The 20,299-nt window shown below is 40.9% G+C and overlaps 2 protein-coding genes across 6 annotated transcripts; one reads left to right on the top strand and one right to left on the bottom strand.

Annotated features, from left to right (window-relative positions):
- Positions 1 to 2,759: 2,759 nt before the first annotated feature.
- On the bottom strand, positions 2,760 to 11,017 carry LOC128260947 (protein tweety). Of its 5 annotated transcripts, none has more exons than XM_052994317.1 (8): positions 10,614 to 11,017; positions 8,585 to 8,896; positions 7,683 to 8,168; positions 6,823 to 7,586; positions 6,518 to 6,687; positions 5,484 to 5,495; positions 4,418 to 5,402; positions 2,760 to 3,577 (listed from the first exon to the last, which is right to left on the bottom strand). In XM_052994317.1, exons 2-8 carry the CDS (start codon positions 8,720 to 8,722, stop codon positions 3,160 to 3,162), a joined length of 2,973 nt encoding a protein of 990 aa, XP_052850277.1. In that variant the 5' UTR covers positions 8,723 to 8,896; positions 10,614 to 11,017; the 3' UTR covers positions 2,760 to 3,159. The 5 variants fall into 5 exon arrangements, with proteins under 5 accessions (XP_052850277.1, XP_052850279.1, XP_052850278.1 ...); XM_052994319.1 differs by having other exon boundaries at positions 10,801 to 11,017; XM_052994318.1 differs by lacking the exon at positions 10,614 to 11,017 and adding an exon at positions 10,036 to 10,607.
- A 503-nt stretch (positions 11,018 to 11,520) lies between these two features.
- On the top strand, positions 11,521 to 17,620 carry LOC128260944 (protein flightless-1). The gene is given in 5 exon segments (XM_052994304.1): positions 11,521 to 11,854; positions 12,031 to 12,606; positions 12,608 to 15,186; positions 15,427 to 15,577; positions 16,269 to 17,620. Coding segments are annotated over 5 exon segments (3,771 nt in total). The 5' UTR covers positions 11,521 to 11,800; the 3' UTR covers positions 16,680 to 17,620.
- Positions 17,621 to 20,299: the final 2,679 nt, after the last annotated feature.

The raw sequence follows: 20,299 nt of genomic DNA, 5'->3' as shown, positions 1-20,299 counted from the left end.
TTTTTACTCGTTTATTAATATGCCACTAAGCGTTTCGATTTATGCCTCTGTTTTTTACATTTACTTTAACTATGCATACTATATATTTATATATATATATATATATCTATATATATATATATATATATATATCTATATATATATATGTTGTACAACTCGGATTCTATCTTGCCTTATTGCTGCTGCCGTTGAGCTTGCGAAAAAATTTGCAAATTTCGATTTGAATCTCAATCTGCCAATTTTTGTGTATTTTGAGTACGGCTTCTTTTGGGTTTTGCGTTTGTTTTTCTTTTTTTTAAGGATTTTCTTTTGCAATAACTACAACGCGTACGATGACAACATTTAACACAGAAATATATTTACGAACTAATTGTGTTATATTTATATGTACGTGTAAATAGAGTTTCAATCCAGGCTCGAAACTTCCATGATCAAAAACTCTGCTTCCCAAGGGGTTTTTGGTTTTTCGGTGTCTTCGTCTTCCAATGGCTTTATTTTGGTACTTTTTATGGGGGTTTCTTGTTTTTTTTTTTTTTTTTTTTTGGATCCTTAAAGGATTCGATTCAGTGTTTGTTGTTATATACTTTCGATGACCCCTTGAGAAGGTTTGTATGTTCGTTTTTGTTTGTTTTATAACCGGTAATTGTATATTAAGCGAATAAAAAACTTGATTAGTTTGTTTGTTCAGTTTTTCTATACACCATCTTTACATATTTACTTTAAAAATGTCGTTTGTGTTTTACGATTGAGTTAATTTCGATTTGAGTACCCGATTGTTAATATCTTACAATTGATCATTTCAATGAGAGTACGCTCTAGTTAGGGTTCGTTATATATATATGTATATATATATATATATATATATTATGGCTAGATCGGTAAATGTTGAGAACTTTCGCTGTGTGGGCAGTGTTCAGTGTTCGGGGTTCGTTCAAGTCGACTTAGTTGATTGGCCTTGACCTTGACCTTGGCCTTATCCATTTAAAGTTGGCCTCCGGGAATCCCTCCAAAAATGCTTCGATTATTCTTGCTGTGTGTTGCTGGTATATAGTTGTCGATAGGCTTATGTATCTTGTCTATAACTATTTGTTTTTTTTTTTATAATATCTATTTGTGTATATCGCGTGTGTATATATCTATATAACTTTTGTAGTTTGGTTTCATTTTGTCGGTTGTTTTTGTTTTTGTTTTCCGTTTTTTTTTTTGTTTTTTTTTTTTTTTTTTGGGGGGGGGGAGGGGGCAGTACTTTGTGTTAGTTTCATATTGCTATCGGTTCCATGGCAAGTCGAATGTTAAGCTGGCCGCAAACAGCTGCACCGTTTACAGCCAACCAACAAATGTCTCATCTATTTGGTTATTGTTTACGCTATAACTATATGCCTTTTGTTTAGCTACTAAATATACAGTTAGCCCACTAAATATCTACATATATCATTGTTAATGTTAGGGTTTAATAAATGCATTCCATGTTAAGCTTAGGTTAGATACACAATAAAATCGCAGGCTCAAATCCTCAATCGATTTAGCCCGCCAGTCCCGGACGATCCTGTGTGTGTGTGTGTGTGTTTGGGATCGTCCGCAGCACAACCCAGATCCAGGACAGGATCGAGCACTAAACGGGGCATCCGTCTGAATGGTTGGGGCTCGCGGGTCGCTGACTTAAGATTCGGGGTCTTAACAATAGCAGTTCGTGTTTCTGGAGTGTTTAAATAATTGTCCATTGACTAATGTAAGTTTGGCATACTCGAGGTCATATCGGTTCTAATTTCTTATAACATAAAACAAGGATTATGGAATCCTTCGAAAACATTATTATTCACTTTTGTAAACATTTATTTTAGGAGTACATAGGTATAAATGCAATCAGTCAGGAACTTAGGCCATAAAACGTAGATAAGTAAATGATTATTGAAAAAAAAAAAAAAAATAAATATATTTAAATTGTAATTTGGAATGCCTTCTGAGCGAGTTCAGTAACGTTAAAATGACTAGAGTTCAGAATATCACATCTGTATAGAAATTTCAAAAGAAATTGTTAGCTTATCTTAACTTAAAAAAAAAAACCTTTAAGAAAATGTAATGATTTCCCAGATTAAATAAAAAAAAATTCAGTGGTGCCACAGAAAAAGGTAAAACGATTAATCTAGTTTTGACTTTGGGTTTGTAAGAGATTTCAATCCATAAATAAATACAGATGATTCAAAATTTTCTGAAAAACTAATAAAAAAACATGCCACGCCCGTTTGCCCATCCATTCAGTTACCCGTTGTCTACTTAAAAATTGACTCCCGATAAAGCCTAAAAAATCTTTGCTAACGTTTCTACTACAGTTCGATTCTAGAACTTATGGCCTACGATCCGAATTCGATTTTCATTATTTGGTGGTTGGTTTTTAGGTTCAAGTGTCGGTCTTTCGTTTCCAGTATGGTTTCTTTCTTTTTTTTCTGTTTTTGGTTGTAGAGGATATACAATTTTTATATATATATATATATATTTTTTTTTTTTATAGATTAATGTTGTATAATACAATAAGTTAGCCCCCATAAAATTGTTTCTTTTCGACAATTTAGCGCTTTAAAATTGGTAAAAATATGCTATTATCAAAAAGGAATAACCGTGTCCTAAATGGATTTATATTTATATAAGTAATAGATCGCTGATATATGTTACATATTGTATGTCCGTCTGTCTGTCTGTCTGTCTGTGCGTGTGTAGTATCTGTGTGTTTATATCCATTTCGTTTGAATGTTCAGATATAGTTCTGTGTGTGTGTGTGTGTGTGTGTGTGTGTGTGTGTGTGTATAGTATGTACAAAAGTCGAAAAGCAGGATTCCGTTCTAGGATACGATTACGATACGATACGATACGATACGTTAAATGCAACAAATCAAGAAGGAACACACTCGCCGCTCCAGTAATCCTTAGTCCCATTCCCTCGTCCCACGATATATATATGTATATCTATCCTACACGAATTCTAGGAAGACGGCCCCAATCCCAAGTCAATCCTGACCAATTCCTGTTCTGTATTTCTTTGCCTGACTTTTCTATGGTTCTCTCTGGTTTTCACTGGTTTTCTCTGGCTTTAGCTATCCATTATATATCATCATACATCATCCATCATCCATCATCCATCATCCATCATCCACTATCCACATCTTACAGCTCCGTCACCGCATAGTTGCTTTCGTCGGTTATCGCTGGCGGTGGCGGCGGCAGGTCATCATCGTCGTCCACCGTTCCTCCGCCCACACCGGCCACGCCCCCACCGCCTACTCCGCCATTGTGCATGACCTTGCCATTGGCCGCCGGTCCCATTCGTCCCTTTGTCGCCTCCGTTTGCGCCTCCAGCGGCGGCGGCGGCAGCGATGTGTCCTCAATGGCGTTTCCGCCGCCCAATCCTCCTACTCCTCCGCCGCCGCCTCCTCCTCCATTCTGGAGGCCAGACGGTACTCCACCGTTGGCCTCGCCCAGCGGCTGACCGGCGGGCGGGGGCGGCGAAGTGGGCGTGCCAATGCGCGGCGGCGGAATCGCCTTCATCTGCGGCGGCAATTTCATTGGCGGACGCTGCAGGGTCCTGAACGAAATGAAACAAATTCAATTAGAACTATAAAACAAAAATCATTACACATTGAAAGCTTTACAAATTTGTTTTCCAATTTGAGTACTAAAAAACAACAACTGTAAACACTTCAAAATAAAAAAAACCTTAAGCAAAGTTGTGTAAAGTTAATAAAGATGGTTAAAGAGTAATTTCAAAAGTTACTTTAATGAAAATGTTATGTATTTTGTAAGTTTTATTGAAATTAACAAAATATCCATTAAATATTATACTTATTTAAAGCTTCTTTAATTTATAAATCAAAAATAATGTTGTCTAAAGTAAAGTTTAAAACGTAACATCAACAGTTTCTTAAATAAAAATGTTATTTATTTTGTAACTTTTGTTGAAATTAACATAAAATTTCAAAAGAAAAAAAAAATTGTAATAGTAAATTGTAGTAATAGTAATAGTAAATAGTAATAGTAAAATAGTAAATATAAAAAATGTTGAATTAATAATAAAAGCTACGATATTCATAAAAAACGTTACTATTTATTGAATCAATATAATGATTTAAAAAAAAAAACTGTAAAAAAAGTAAGATATTAAAAGTAGTATAGAAAAACCATTTTATTAAGCATAAAAATGTTCAAAATTATTTACATATTTTTTTAAATTGAACTTAATAATTGGTTAAAAGTAAAAGTAAATAACAAACTCTATCTACATATATATTTTGCAGCTTTTTGTTAATTTTTTTTAAAATAACCTATATATAGAGGTTACGCATTTCAGGGTTTTTGCGTATAAAATTCACAATTTTGTTTTTTGTCAGCAACGAAAAGATAAAGGAAAGAAAAAATTGAAACCTACTTGGAGTAGTTTTGGTGGTGGGCCTGCTGGCGCTGCTCGTAGATGGACTCCACCTTGGGCTGCTCCGCATCCTTGGGTATCTCCGGCAGCGGGCAATTGAGTATCGATGGCTTGTACTTGGGATCAAACTTGCCGCCCTGCCGCAATGTGGAGCACTTGTAGATCTGCTTGTCCCGATCATAAATGGCGCTATCCATGGCCGTGCTAATGGGTATGACATCCGATTCATTTTGCTGCTGCTGGTGATGTTGCTGCTGCTGCTGCTGCTGGTGCTGTTGCTGTTGCTGATGCTGCTGCTGGTGGTGTTGCTGCTGCTGCTGCAATTGTTGCTGCTGATGTTGCTGCGGTGACTTGAGCTGATGCAACTGTTGCTGCTGCTGCGATGGCGGCGGTGGCTGCTGCTGCTGCTGCTGCTGATGCAAGCTGGGTGGATGCTGATGTGCCGGAATTTGCGGTCCACCCTGGCTATTCTGTCGCCGCATTGTGGCCAAATTCGATACATATATGGAGCCCTGGCTGACGGCAACTAGCGGCTGGTATATGGAATGTGGATTCCCATTGGCAGCCAATTGCGGCGCCAAATGAGCAGGGATCTGTTGGTAAATCTGGCTCTGGCCCGGCCCCAAATGATGCGGTCCATGGTGGGCCGCTGTCGTATAGGTGCCATATTGCTGGGCCGCCTGCTGCTGCTGCTGATGGTAGATCGCGTGCTGGTGCTGCACTGCAGCGGCCACGGCGGCGGCTGAATGCGAATGCGGATGCTGGTGCGGATGTGGGTGCGGATGCTGGTGCGGATGATGGCAATAGATGGGCTGTGGTCCTCCCAATTGCTGCTGTGCCTGCTGCTGCTGCTGCTGTTGCTGTTGCTGTTGCTGCTGTTGTTGTGCCTGCTGCTGCTGTTGCTGCTGCTGTTGCTGTTGTTGGGCGGCCTGCGTGGTCGGCGGCATGTTGGCGGCGGCGTTTGCTGCTGCTGCGACTGCTGCTGCTGCGGGGGGTGGCGACGGTTTTCAGTAAAAGTCATTCGCTTCCAATGTCTTGCATTGTTTGCTTAGGGTTGCATATTTACCATTATTGGGACCTACAAAAATGCACACACACACAACGATTAGCAATAGGCGCGGGTTGGGCGGAGGATGTGGAGTTGGATGCGGATGCAGGATGCAGGATGCAGGATGCAGTATGCAGGATGCAGGATGCAGGATGCAGGATGCAAGATGCAGGTTGTCGACCCAACGATGGTGTGGTTATGGTGAGGATCGTTGGATGGGCGCGGACATTATGCATGGAATGAGATTATATAGAAGAAACGTACATGATGAGAGCGAATTGAGCTGTTTAAAGTTACAAATTGCTAAAAACGTTTCGTTTTCTCACAAATCCAAAAAAGCTTAAATTCTGCACCGTTTACGAATCGGTTAGCTTAGTTAAGAATCGGTTATAAGCCGATTATAAAGGTAATTTTTGAGCATATGTTCAATTTGACAATTTAAGTTTTGTAAACAGCAAAAACCGACTTTTAAACGGCTAAAAAGTTAAGTTAAAATTGTAATAAATTACACATTTTTAACAAGCTCAATTTGGTCTCCGGGTTTTATACACATATGGGCACAAAGATTGATATAGATAGATGTACACATACACTGAGAGAAAAAGCGCCTCCAAAAATGCAGTTTTAAGAGTGGTATTAAAACTATTTTACCTGAAATATACAATTGTTGTTGAAAAGATAATTTTTAACGACTGGCACTATAGAAATGTTTGATTTTTAAATTCACAGCAAAAAATGAACCTTTGGTAACCAAAGACCGAGTTCGATTACCACCGTTGCCCCAATGAATTTGTGTAATTATTTAGCTTTAGTGTTTAAAAATAAAATTTGAATGCTTACAAATCTGGCTTTAAATTTTTCCCACATACATTCCATTATCTTTGTGTACTTCTAAACTACTTTCAATTGTTTTCCCTTGCAATTTGATTATAAATTCTTTAGTTTACAGCGCTTTTTCTCCCAGTGCAAAGTCCGATAGAGAAGTGGGCGTGTGTGTTTCGTGTTTTGAGTTTTGAGTTTCGGGAGTGGGTGGTGGGGGGCTCCCCACTTACCGGTCATGTGGGTGGGGCTGTGGTTGTGCGACGGCAGCCGGCCCAGCGTGTGGGTGCCCATGGCGCGCATGTTCTGCTGAATGTGGGCGTGGGCCATCATCTCGTGCTGCTGGCGCTTGCTGGGATGCTGGAGCGTGTGGGAGCCACTGATCACCGGCGGACTGAAGTGCCTGCAATTTTGAGATATGGCGCAAGTACCGAGCAAAGGGGACGAAAGAGAACAGAGAGAGAGAGAGTTCGAGAGATTGGAGGCGGGAATCGGGCGGGACGGGTCACGATGGGGGGATCATCTTCCAAAAACATACCCATTGTGATTTCGCGGCAATGTCCTGGCGGCGTTCATCATCTGCTGGTGATTCTGCGGTGCCGGATGCGAAATATACGATGGCTCATCCACCTGGGCATAGTCATTCCGCTTTCGTATATAGATCCATGTGTGCGAGTCCACCCAAACCATAATCGTTAGCAAAATGGCCGCAATAAAGCTGGCTATCAGCATCAGGACCAATCCCAGTAGGCCACCCTCGCAAAGTCCCCGAGCGGCGACCAGAAAATTATGATGCACTGCCTTGCAGTCCACGAGTGCCGTCAGCTGGGTCAATAGCCGTTCACTACTGTTCAGATCCGCATTCACAGCACCCAATTTCGGCTGCAAGCCGGACGATTTAAAGAGCACCAGCGATATCTTCATTACCGTGGCCATGGCACTGCGGGCGTTATTCAAAGAATTCTGTGATTCCCTCAAGCGCTGCGTAAACGGATTCGTGTGCCCCGGTTCGCATTGGGTGTAGTGCAGCAGGACATTCGTGGGCAGGTCCCTGGGTGCCGTGGACACCAGAAAATCGGCTGGCGAGATGCACAGATCACCGACAGCCACCGAGGAGGAGAGATACAGACCGGACATCAGCCAGGAACCGGTGACGGCCAGCAGGCCGCAGACGCTGAACAGGATTAGGGCGCAGCGTGAGTGCCGGGCCACGCCCACCAGCAGCACGGCGCACAGGACAAGTAGCAATGCCAAAGTGGCCACTGTGCCCGGCCATCGAATCAGTTCCCATTGATCGCCGCGCTGAAATTACACAAATACAAATGGTTTCAATGTAGTAAGCCATAATTTAGCTACTTGTGTAAAAATATATAGTATATGTATGTATATATAACATACCGTCAAAAAGTGCGTCATGGAAATGCCCATCAGTGGTCGCCGGATATCGCTGGCTGCGTTTGTGGCCAACGTAACATTCCCCTGGACAATGTTTAGCGATACAAAAAGCTTTGAGAGCGCCGTTTGATTCGACACCGGCTGGTCAAAGATGTCAGCCAATTCCACCAATTGCGGCCGTATGCGATTCGTCAGCGTGTTCTCCAGGATGTGCGTCTGATTCCGGATGGTGGTCACCAGATTGTCCACCTTTCTGCCCGCCGTCAGCACATCCAGCAGTCCGTTGTGCAGATCATCGTTGCCATACAATCCCAGTCCAATCGCCGCGCAGCACATGACCGTAACGATGGACAGGGCCACCTTCAAGCTGGTGATCGAGTGGGCTGGCCGAGGTTTCCGGTCGCAGCAGCGCGTCATCAGATAGAAGAGCAGTCCCAGCAGCGAGACGATCAGCAGGGCAGCCGGAACTGAGCCCAAAATGCCCAGGCTCTATAGAGAAAAATCAAAAAATTAAACACATATTTTCGAAATCGTTTTTTTTTTTCGATTTATATATGTATAAGAAATTTATAAATTTTAATCTACTATAGGATAAACAAAAAATGCACAACAAACAAATTAAATCGGCAAAGTTGTATAAGTTTTATCATGATTTAATAAGTGTACCATTAGTTCAAATGAGTGTTTTCTTTTTATTAAAAACGGATAAAAAAAAAATAATGTTATAATTTTAATTAATTTTATTACAGATCCAAATGACTGGAGTTTGGAAAATCTGTTTTCCAAACCAGATCGGTATTCAATTGAACACAGATCGATGTGTATAAACAAAATATAGGTCCTTTTTTTATAGGAAGTATATATTTTTCAATTTGAGTCAAATTGCTTGGTTAGGGTTTACTCACCTCCAAGTAGATCTCATCGTTGGGCCGGAACGTGCTGTTGATCTTGTGAAACGTGATGTTATAATGGGGTAGGGCGTGCAGTAGCTTCGCTATCACCGGCACCTTGTACTGGTCCGTGAACTCGTGATAGTCGCCCATCCTGGCCTGCGTTCCTTGGCTTTTCCCCTACTGGACTATGTGCCTGCTCTTCCTGTCCTTTGTTTAGTTGCTCCTGGCGGCTTTCCTTTCCCTCGTTACTGCTGGGTTTTCCTGCTACGTGCTCACGGGCCTGAGTTTCCTAACCTCTTGACACCGAATCCAAATTGCCGTGCACTAAAGAAAGGGTGAAGAAAATGGGTGGGTAAACCATATTAAGTAACCAGAAGTGTACATTTTTTAATTAATTTAGATTTTGTCAGGCACAGCGAGCTCGTTTGTTCCTTAATATTAAATGGGTCGTTTGGGAATACTAAACAAATGAAATTATTACATCCTTTCCAGTTGAATTGAGGTACTTAAAGTTTCTAAATTCAACAAAAATATTATTCTGTATTTTGTATGTTCAAACACACTTGTTTACAATTCTATTAATCAAAGTTCTCTCTTAAAATAAATTTACTTGCTACAGATAAGGGTTTGACCTTTAAAAGCTTTATGTTCTCAGCAGACTAGAATTTTATTCGAAAAATAATTTTAGTCTTTTATGATTTTAACGTATATCAAGAGCTTAAGTTTGATGATTAGATTGCATTATTTATTTAAATGAGCTTTAAAACAATTTGCCCAACAATTTTAAAGTTATGAAATAGATTTCACAAATGGGCTGTAAAGTTTCTAATTTGTAACTATGCTTAAGCACTTTTGCTGCATTTCGTCACTATGTGGACTGCCCTACACAGTGATAATAACTCTAAGCATAGTTTAAAAAATCTCCAAAATGATTTACTTGGTAACTGTAATTTGTTTAAGAATAGATCTTCGTTGACAATAGTTTTCTTTAATTTTGAGCTACAAATTTTAGACATGGTTGTTCAAGCCCTAAATTCACAGACAAATTTTTGTTAATAGTAGCATATTGAAAGTGCATTTGAAAATACAGTTTACAGCCAATAACAGTTTTATACCATTGCAAATTTAAAAAAACCCAAATTGCAATTACGTTTTCCACCCCTGAATTCATTGACTACGTGATAATTTATGGACTCGATGAAATATGCAGAAGAACCTGTATTCTTCTTCTTCCTGCTCTATAGGGATAAGGATCCTGCGACAGCGATTTTAACCCCACTTTCTGGCACACTCGAAATAACGGCTCCTGCATGTACACACACATACACACACGCATACATAAGTGGGCGTGTGGGCGTGCATGCGTGGGCATGGCCTTAATTGCTCAATAAGTAGGTTGCCCCCACATTTGCAGAAACTTTTTAATTTAACAACAATCACGGACCGCCGGCTAAGGCATTTACATTTTGCCAACCGATTTCCACTGAGCGATTTGCGACCGCGGCTGCTTTTTTAATTAATTTTACTTGATTTTGATTGAGAACGAACGATGCTGCCCAGCGCAATAGCAATTTTGTTCACTTGTCTTCCTCTTTCTGCTTCGTTTCGTCCAGTGAAACAACAACAACTCTCGCGAGTGCGAGTAACGGTAACGCGGCTGCGCGTGCGTTTGTATATCTATTGATTAAAAGTTCGCTCTGCTTTTGCCTTTGCTTCCTCTTCCTTGTTCCTTGTTCCTTTTTGGCAGTTCTCTCGTAATTGCTGCGCCCACTTTCCGCTGCCCCGCCCCCTTTTCCATTATTTTCCTCCGCCCACACACACACGCACTGCTAAGTGCGTTTGCTTTACAACTAAAAATGTAACAACACAACACACAATCACGCACAGAATAACGGCATTTATTTAATTCGCTAACTAGTCAAGCCTTAAATATAGTGACGAACGCCAAATAAAAAACACTCCCTATTTTTGGAGGTACACAATTTTCCACAACAAACAAAGCCCCGGAAGAAGTCACTCGGCAAAAATTCAAAGTTATTACTTTTTGCTGCACTTTTTCCAGTTGACAGAAGTTGGCCGTTTTGCCTTAACTTGCTAATTCGACTTTATCTGGCCCACGCGTATTTATTTTGAATGCAATAAACTTGCAATGTTTTTTGATTTAGCTTGATTTGACTTTTTGTTTTTGCAATTTCGGAGAAAAGGCAACACAACACACGAGCAAGGACCTTCACATTCCGAAGACTGGGCAAAGTATGAAAATTTCGTGTCGTTCAATTTGGTCACACCCTCTGGATTATGCACACGATGTTGCCGTTTTTTTTTCGCAGGACGAAAGGACCCTCCGACAAACCCGAACCCCCAGCAGTGTGACCGCCTTCAGCGAGTAAACGTACACCAAAGGGTTTAGAGAATTCACTAAAAATGACAATAACATTGAAGTTGTCCCACAGCCGATCTATAATTTTATAACTAAAATCGCTAAGTCCGATTTGATTCGGTGCTGAATATTACTAAAAAATTGATGTTGACGATTATTGTTCAATTTAACTTTCTGGACATCACAATATTATTAAAATCAGACATCAGACATTTTACTTAAAATAAACATAGTATTCATTTTTGCTTTTCTCTTCTTATTAAACAGGAAATGGTATAGTAAACAGTTTTCCGTTAATTTCAAAATGGATTTGCGTTTTTAACGAAATATTTAAAAACAAGCTTGAATTAATATTCCATAAAAGGTCTCACTAAATTTACACCATGATTTGGTACGGTGGTGGCTAAATAGTTAGAAGCCGTGCAGAATAAGCATTAAAAGGCGAAATCGAACAAATGACAACAAAGAAGATAATGCCATATATAAATGTTAATTTTTCAAAACATTTTAGACCGCAAAAAGGTAGACTTCTCTGACAAATCTGTTCGAATAAATTCTATTCGACCGATTGAATGTGACGCGAGTGTGTTTTCCGTGATTTCCAACACTCCAGTGTTGGCTAATGCACAGCACTTAACGGCTGAGTGCTAAGTGTGACCAGATCATCAAACTGCATACAAAGGGGAGGCCAGAAGACACGCCGTTTGCATGGCCGAACGGCGGACGGTCACCAACTACACTTCTTTTTTTTAGTGCAAAAAAAAACAAAATAAAGAAGAAGAAACGAAAAACAGGGCCAGCAGCTTGAGCCCAAATATATAACAAATATAACATTTTATGTGGTCAAAATGAGCGTGCTGCCGTTCGTGCGCGGTGTGGACTTTACGAAAAATGATTTCAGCGTGAGTACAACAAGCAAATCAGCCCGCACTGTTGTTGTTTTTCGGGGGGTTCGGTTCTAAAAAAAAAAAAAGAAGCAAAGAAACAGGTCACCGAAAAGCACACACACGAAAAACCTGGGCATTAGTCATAAGTCGGTGCAGAGATAATCCTCAAGTTATGATCGATTATATTGCAGGCAACATTCCCCAACTCCATGCGGCAGATGTCGCGGGTGCAGTGGCTCACACTGGATCGCACGCAGCTGGCCGAGATTCCCGAGGAGCTGGGCCATCTGCAGAAGCTGGAGCACCTGTCGCTGAACCACAATCGCCTGGAGAAGATCTTCGGCGAGCTGACGGAGCTGACCTGTCTGCGTTCCCTCGACCTGCGGCACAACCAGCTGAAGAACAGCGGCATACCGCCGGAACTGTTCCATCTGGAGGAGCTGACCACCCTCGACCTGTCGCACAACAAACTGAAGGAGGTGCCGGAGGGTTTAGAGCGGGCCAAGAACCTGATTGTGCTCAACCTGAGCAACAATCAGATCGAGAGCATACCCACGCCGCTGTTCATCCACCTCACGGATCTGCTGTTCCTGGATTTGTCGCACAATCGACTGGAGACACTGCCGCCGCAGACCCGGCGTCTGATCAATCTAAAGACCCTCGACCTGTCGCACAATCCGTTGGAGCTGTTTCAACTGCGCCAGCTGCCCTCGCTGCAAAGTTTGGAGGTCCTCAAGATGAGCGGCACCCAGCGCACGCTTCTCAACTTTCCCCACCAGCCTCGATAGTCTGGCCAATCTCTGCGAGCTCGACCTGTCGCACAATTCGCTGCCCAAGTTGCCCGATTGTGTCTACAATGTGGTTTCCCTGGTACGGCTGAATCTGAGCGACAACGAACTGAGCGAACTTAGTGCCGGCGTGGAGCTGTGGCAGCGTCTGGAGTCGCTGAATCTATCGCGGAATCAACTGGTGACCCTGCCCGCTGCCCTCTGCAAACTGCCCAAGCTGCGGCGATTGCTGGTGAACGACAATAAGCTGAACTTCGAGGGCATACCCTCGGGCATTGGCAAATTGGGTGCTCTGGAGGTGTTTTCGGCGGCCAACAACCTGCTGGAAATGGTGCCCGAGGGACTCTGCCGATGTGGTGCTCTAAAACAGCTCAATCTGAGCTGTAATCGGCTGATCACCCTGCCCGATGCCATTCACCTGCTCGAGGGTCTGGATCAGTTGGACTTGCGCAACAATCCGGAGCTAGTGATGCCACCCAAGCCAAGCGAAGCGAGTAAAGCCACCAGTTTGGAGTTCTACAACATAGATTTTAGTTTGCAAACCCAGCTGAGATTAGCTGGGGCTGCGGTGCCACCTTCAATGCCAACATCAGCCACGCCCAAGGATTCGACGGCAAGGAAAATCCGCTTAAGACGCGGTCCCCGCAGCGAGGGCGATCAGGATGCTGCCAAGGTGCTCAAGGGCATGAAGGATGTGGCCAAGGACAAGGATAACGAGGCCGGTGCCCTGCCCGAGGACGGAAAACCGGAGTCCCTCAAACCAAAGAGGTGGGACGAGTCGCTGGAGAAGCCGCAACTGGACTACTCCAAGTTCTTCGAGAAGGACGATGGTCAGCTGCCGGGCTTGACCATCTGGGAAATCGAAAACTTCCTGCCCAACAAAATCGAGGAGGTGGTGCATGGCAAATTCTACGAGGGCGATTGCTACATAGTCCTCAAGACCAAATTCGATGACCTGGGCCTGCTCGACTGGGAGATATTCTTTTGGATCGGCAACGAGGCCACACTGGACAAACGAGCTTGCGCTGCCATTCATGCAGTCAACCTGAGGAACTTTCTGGGCGCCCGGTGTCGAACGATTCGCGAGGAACAGGGCGATGAATCCGAGGAGTTTCTGGCCCTTTTCGAAACGGAAGTTATCTACATCGAGGGCGGTCGGACGGCCACTGGTTTCTATACCATCGAGGAGATGATACATATCACTAGATTGTATTTAGTGCATGCCTATGGTGCCACAATACACCTGGAGCCTGTGGCTCCGGTCGTTGCCTCCCTGGATCCCCGCCACGCCTTTGTCCTGGATCTGGGCACACACATTTACATTTGGCTGGGCGAGAGATCGAAGAATACGCTCAACTCCAAGGCCAGATTAATGGCGGAGAAGATAAGCAAAACGGAGCGAAAGAACAAGTGTGAAATCCAGTTGGAGCGGCAGGGCGAAGAGAGTCCGGAGTTCTGGCTGGGACTGGAAATGTCGCCGGAGGAAGGAGCCGCCGCAGAGGCACCAAAGGAGCACGTTCCCGACGACTATCAGCCGGTGCAGCCTCGCCTCTACCAGGTGCAACTGGGCATGGGATATCTGGAGCTGCCGCAAGTGGAGTTACCTGAGCAGAAACTTTGCCACACCTTGCTGAACAGCAAACACGTCTATATACTCGACTGCTATACGGATCTGTTTGTTTGGTTTGGCAAGAAGTCGACGCGATTGGTCCGAGCGGCCGCCGTCAAGTTGAGCCGGGAGCTCTTTAACATGATGGATCGGCCGGAATATGCGCTGGTGATGCGTGTGCCCGAGGGCAACGAAATGCAGATCTTCCGCACCAAGTTTGCTGGCTGGGATGAGGTGATGGCCGTGGACTTTACACGGACAGCCAAGTCGGTGGCCAAAACGGGGGCAAATCTCACACAGTGGGCCAGGCAGCAGGAGACGCGCACGGATCTTGCCGCACTGTTCATGCCCCGCCAGTCGGCCATGCCCTTGGCCGAGGCGGAACAGCTGGAGGAGGAGTGGAACTACGATCTGGAGATGATGGAGGCCTTTGTGCTGGAGAACAAGAAGTTTGTCCGGCTGCCGGAGGAGGAATTGGGTCGCTTTTACACCGGCGAATGCTACGTCTTCCTCTGTCGCTACTGCATACCCATTGAGGAGCCCGAAAATGGCACCGAAGATGGTGCTAACCCAGCCGCAGACGATAGTAAATCCAGTGCAAACAATCAGCCGGAGGACGAGATCCAGTGCGTCGTCTACTTCTGGCAGGGACGCAATGCCGGCAATATGGGATGGCTCACGTTTACCTTTACGCTGCAGAAAAAATTCAAGGCAATGTTCGGCGAGGAACTGGAGGTGGTGCGGATCTTCCAGCAGCAGGAGAACCTCAAGTTTATGTCGCACTTCAAGCGGAAATTCATCATCCACACCGGCAAGCGGAAGGACAAGGCGCTCATGCCGAAGGGAAAGGCGCCCGTGGAGTTCTTCCATTTGCGTTCGAACGGCGGTGCGCTGACCACGCGCCTGATCCAAATCAATCCAGATGCGGTGCATCTTAACTCGGCATTCTGGTGAGTGCATTCTTACTAGCCTTAAATACCAAACTAATGGTTACAGAGGGAGTTTTTTCTTTTAATTTATGACATTTTAATGTGCCACTCATGGGACCTACTTATCTATTGTCTTATCATTGTTAGTAACTGAAATTCCTTGAAGCTTAAGAATATGTCCCAGTATTAATGTTCAAAGATAACCGATCTAAATTTTCTGAGTATAGGAAAAGCTTTATACTATTTTTGATTTATTTTTAGCTATATACTCCATGTGCCATTTGAAACGGAGGACGATTCGCAGTCGGGGATTGTATACGTGTGGATAGGCAGCAAGTCCTGCAACGAGGAGGCTAAGCTGGTCCAGGATATTGCCGAGCAGATGTTCAACTCACCCTGGGTGAGCTTGCAGGTGAGTGTTTTATTTCCGTATATACATATTATCACTGTTTGGTTTTAAGAATTAAAGAATTTGCTTTTAAGTTTGATTATTATTTACTGAAATATATGATCGCATAATATGTAACGGATCAACTGTCTTAATATATCTATTGTCCATATTGAAATTATGGAGAATACAAAAATCTGTTGATGACGACATTTTTAATTATGCAGCCCATATAATTGGAGTTATATAATTATATTTTTTGCTGACAAACACTCTCAATACTTCACCGCAATTTAAAAAAAATATATCCATTATCCATGTCTCTGGAATATGACATCAAAGTTGAATAATCTTTAAAATAATACAAATTCTCCAGTCTTTAAGAAAATCAATAAAATCAATTTATTTCGTCTTGGAATCTACAGTCTTTTGAGTGTTTGCAATTTTGGTTTAAACAGTATTTATATATATATTTATTTGGATTTTTTATAGCATTATTAGCAAAAAATACTATTTTTCTTCAATATTAAAAAGTCATGGCAACCATTAAATATTTTTAAAAATTGTGTTGTATAATTTAATTGGCTTGCCTTTCATTGATGTGATTCCATGATAATTGTAAAATAATTGAAATTCCAACATAACATATATTCTTATTATTAATTTAATGTTTTTGCAACAAGTAATAATTGCCAAACCACCAATGTTTTCGCAGATTCTCAACGAGGGTGACGAGCCGGAGAACTTCTTCTGGGTGGCGCTGGGCGGCCGCAAGACCTACGACACGGACGCGGAGTACATGGACTACACGCGGCTTTTCCGATGCTCCAACGAGCGGGGCTACTATACGGTGGCCGAGAAGTGTGCCGACTTCTGCCAGGACGATCTGGCCGACGACGACATCATGATCCTGGACAACGGCGAGCACGTCTTCCTGTGGATGGGGCCGCGTTGCAGTGAGGTGGAGGTGAAGCTGGCCTACAAGTCCGCCCAGGTGTACATCCAGCACATGCGGATCAAGCAGCCGGAGAGGCCCAGGAAGCTCTTCCTCACGATGAAGAACAAGGAGTCGCGACGATTTACCAAGTGCTTCCACGGCTGGAGCGCCTTCAAGGTGTATTTATAATTTTAGGCAACTGAAGGAGCATCGTGAGGGGCACTTTTACATTTTCTTCATTTATGCACAACCCCTGAGGGTGTACGTTTAGTTTTTTTAAATCAAAAAGACCGCCTTTAAGGTGTACGTTTAATATTTTAGAACTTTAAAAAAGCGCCTTTAAGTAGTCAATTAATTTGTATAAATTAAATGACCGCCTTCAGGATGTGCATTGAATTTTACCGGAACTAAAGAGACACCTTCAGGGTGTGCATTTAAATTCAAATGAAATTAAAAAGCGCCTTTAGGATGTTAATTTAGTTTTATAAAATGAATAGAAAACACCTTAGAGGTGTTGACTTAATTTTAAAATGTTAGAGGAGCCCCATCAAGGTGAACATTTATTTTAAAGAATTGAAGTAGACTTCTGGTAGGCGGCTCGTGGGAATGGGGGTTGGGCAGCTGCCGTGACAGAGCAGCTGCCCCACAACACATGACAAAGCAAAACCAATCGTATCGAAAACGAAACAAATACGAACAGAAACAGAAACATAAACATAAAAAAACAAAAAGAAATCGTAATACCCATCAGATCGCAACAAGAACATGTTTGTACTTTTATAAAATGTATTTAATTGTTTTGTATAATTAATTTAAATTTTTTTTATTAGCTCACTTGCTCCTGCCCTTAACTAATTAGCTAACAACTCCAACAACGCCAAGTATTCGCCCACTCTTTACGAGAAAACCTTATAAATATATATAATGCAAATATATATATACCTACAAATACGCAATATTTATATACGCTGAGCTGAGAGGATACTCCTTGTGCTAGTCCTTTTAAAATGTTAACCTACTTAAAGCTAGCCTGTAATAAAACGAAAGAAATCACTAAAACTTATTGTACAAATGCCACGTATTTATTTTATTTTTATTAATCCCCTGAATAAAAATTTAGAAAAATTGCATTTCTTATGTGTTTCAGGTTTAAGGATTAAACAAAAAAATGTATTATATGCATTAAATTGGGCTTATGTATTTATGTGAAATTTATACAATTAAGTAAAGGGGTAATTAAAAAACAATCAAATAGTCAAAACTGAAAAATAAAATTAAATAGTTAAGTAGGTAGGTAATTAAAAACAATTAAATGTTATTTAATAAAAAACTGTAGGCCGCAAAATTCTTAAACATTTTTAATTTCTGAATTCTTTTGTTAAAACTAGTATTGCTCAAAGGCCATATTTGTAATAGTATTTCATATTTTTAAATGCACTACTTTGGCAAAATACTACTAAAAATTTGAAATCTTTTTAGCTGTTATTTAAATTACTTATTACTTTTCAATTAAAAGATTGTTTTTTTCCGTGACTACACGATTTTAGGCAGGTCATATGGATTTCTAACTTTTTTAAGCTTAGTAATGTACAATGTTGTATTCCAATAACGTGTTTAAAGTTAAGTTAAATTAGTAAAATATTGGCAGCAACCCTCTGTTATGGTACCATTACTGAATATGCTAAATAGGCAGTCACGTTACACATCTGGCAACTCTATACCGTCACCCTTTGAATAATTTGTAGTACACTTTTAAATTTTTTACCCGATATGGTCGTTTGATGAGATTTTATGCGGTCATTTTTGAATGGACGTCGAAATTCCGGTTTTGGTGACGATTGCTTTATAATTATTAAAACAATAAATACGTGATTGATTTTGCTGAAAGACGACTTTTAAATTTTGTGTTTTAGAGTTTATACTTCTTTTATAGCATGTTTATGAACATTTGTGGCCTCGAAAAAATTTATATTAGAGTATCCATTAAAACTCACCACAAAATCATTAAAAATAAAAAGTAAAAACAAACTTAATCCCAAATAAGAAAAAAAAAATTCCACAACCAATTTAAAATAAGTGAAACACGTTCTATATACGAAAAATCATTTATTGAGTAAATTTCTTTTCGATTTCTTTTTCACATTTTCACAAAATTGTATTTGGGTTTAGTTGTATAGCTTGGTTTTCTAACATATTCCTTGGCCTTGGGATACAATTTAGTAAGCTTTGCGTTTTTTTTTTTTCTGAATGTGGATCTTGTATACGGTAAGTTTGTATTGAGCGCTAGCAATTAACATTAAGTTACACCGAAAAGGGGGAAAACATCTTACGCAGATTAGTATGTTATGTATCAATCACACCTATGTATATATAGTTTTTTAATCAGCACCCTGAGACTGGCCAGAATACTAAGAAATGGGGGTGCTGATGGGGTGGCGGTTGAAATAAGAATGATTTTTGCATTTTGTTGGGCTGAGTTGGGTAGGGTTGAGTAGGTTTGGGTAAACAAATGCAAAGTACTCGCTAGTAAATACTGGGTGGCAGGAGCCTCTAAACTATGACACATTTGACATTGAGTAGCCTTCTAATGAGGTCTGCTTTAAGCCATGTCCTTTACGTGGTTATCTAGCTTACTTTCGGGTACATATTCCATGGCAGATACGAAACATACACAGAGTGGATATTTGATATATAGTGTGGTTATCGTACCGATTGTGATAGCGTTTCGCTTGCGGTTAAAAGACAGAAATACAATTTAATGGGAATATAGCTCAATTTTGTCCCTATCCTCTTCTTGTGATTTATTCGTTTCTTTTTTTTTTTTTTTTGGTTACAATTTTTTTCTTGTATAGGAAACAACAAAAATGGACGCAAAATTATTGTTATAGTAGTATTCAAGTTTACCCATATTGGTTTTTATGTTTAGTTAACTATATAGGAATATGCAAAACGTACACTTAATATATTTTTTTGGGTTTGTTTTTCGATTTTGTTTCTGTGTTCCTTATCAATCTGATACTATATAAATGCAGCTCTAAAACTTGTATTCTATGACATTGTTTTGTTCACTTTCCATCTGGCGGCATCTTGCATTTATGCATTGTTGTATATTTCTTACGCTTTTCAAATACATTTAATAACATTTCTATAGAAATATTCAAAGCTGAGGTAGTTTATTCATTCATTTATTCTTTATTTAAGTTTACTTTAGGTTATGTTAGTTTAGTTCCATATATATGCTCGGTGTAGTTAGTTTTAGGTATACATCTATGTACTCACACGCAATTTGAATGTATCTGGCGACTTTTAACCTTGCTCAAATTCACATTTAATTCATAATTTAGACGACCGTTTGAATAGGGGATTGATTACGGGTTTTTATATGTGGTACAGGAACAACATTGAAAGCCTCTCGAAACGACGAAGATTTCGGGATTTGGGACTCGGAGTCGAAATCGATTTCGAATGGATCCAAAAAGTAAAAACAATGTGATGGGATGATAACTGAAAATCCAAAAATGCTGAACTACAACGAAAATAAAAACTAAAGGTCGAATATTTTTTTTGTTTTTTTTTTTTGGTTTTTTTAATAATATTTTACTCTTTTTTTGTTATATTTATAATATTTATAGATATTTTAGCTCTGTAATGTAGATACAATGTACAATGTAGATACATCCTGTGTCGTCACATCCTCCTCATGTAGATGATGTGTAGAATAAATGAACTTAAAGTGTAAAATGTAGACGACGCAAAAAAAAAGCTCTAAACTAATTTAGGTAAAGATAAAGGTAAATTTAAAAATAATT

The sequence above is a fragment of the Drosophila gunungcola genome (assembly GCF_025200985.1).
Source record: "Drosophila gunungcola strain Sukarami chromosome X unlocalized genomic scaffold, Dgunungcola_SK_2 000046F, whole genome shotgun sequence".
Lineage (NCBI taxonomy): Eukaryota > Metazoa > Arthropoda > Insecta > Diptera > Drosophilidae > Drosophila > Drosophila gunungcola.
Note: the sequence above shows the minus strand (reverse complement) of the source record. Positions and strands in the feature narration are given on the sequence as shown.

What these genes read in the sequence shown, in the direction of transcription:
- LOC128260947 (XM_052994317.1), bottom strand. Translation starts at nt 8,722, where the DNA reads ATGGGCGACTATCACGAGTTCACGGACCAGTACAAGGTGCCGGTGATA. An exon ending in TTGCCGCGAAATCACAATGG is followed by an intron (nt 6,688 to 6,822) that starts GTATGTTTTTGG and finishes TCAAAATTGCAG; the next exon opens with GCACTTCAGTCCGCCGGTGA. An exon ending in CACCACCAAAACTACTCCAA is followed by an intron (nt 3,578 to 4,417) that starts GTAGGTTTCAAT and finishes CATTTCGTTCAG; the next exon opens with GACCCTGCAGCGTCCGCCAA.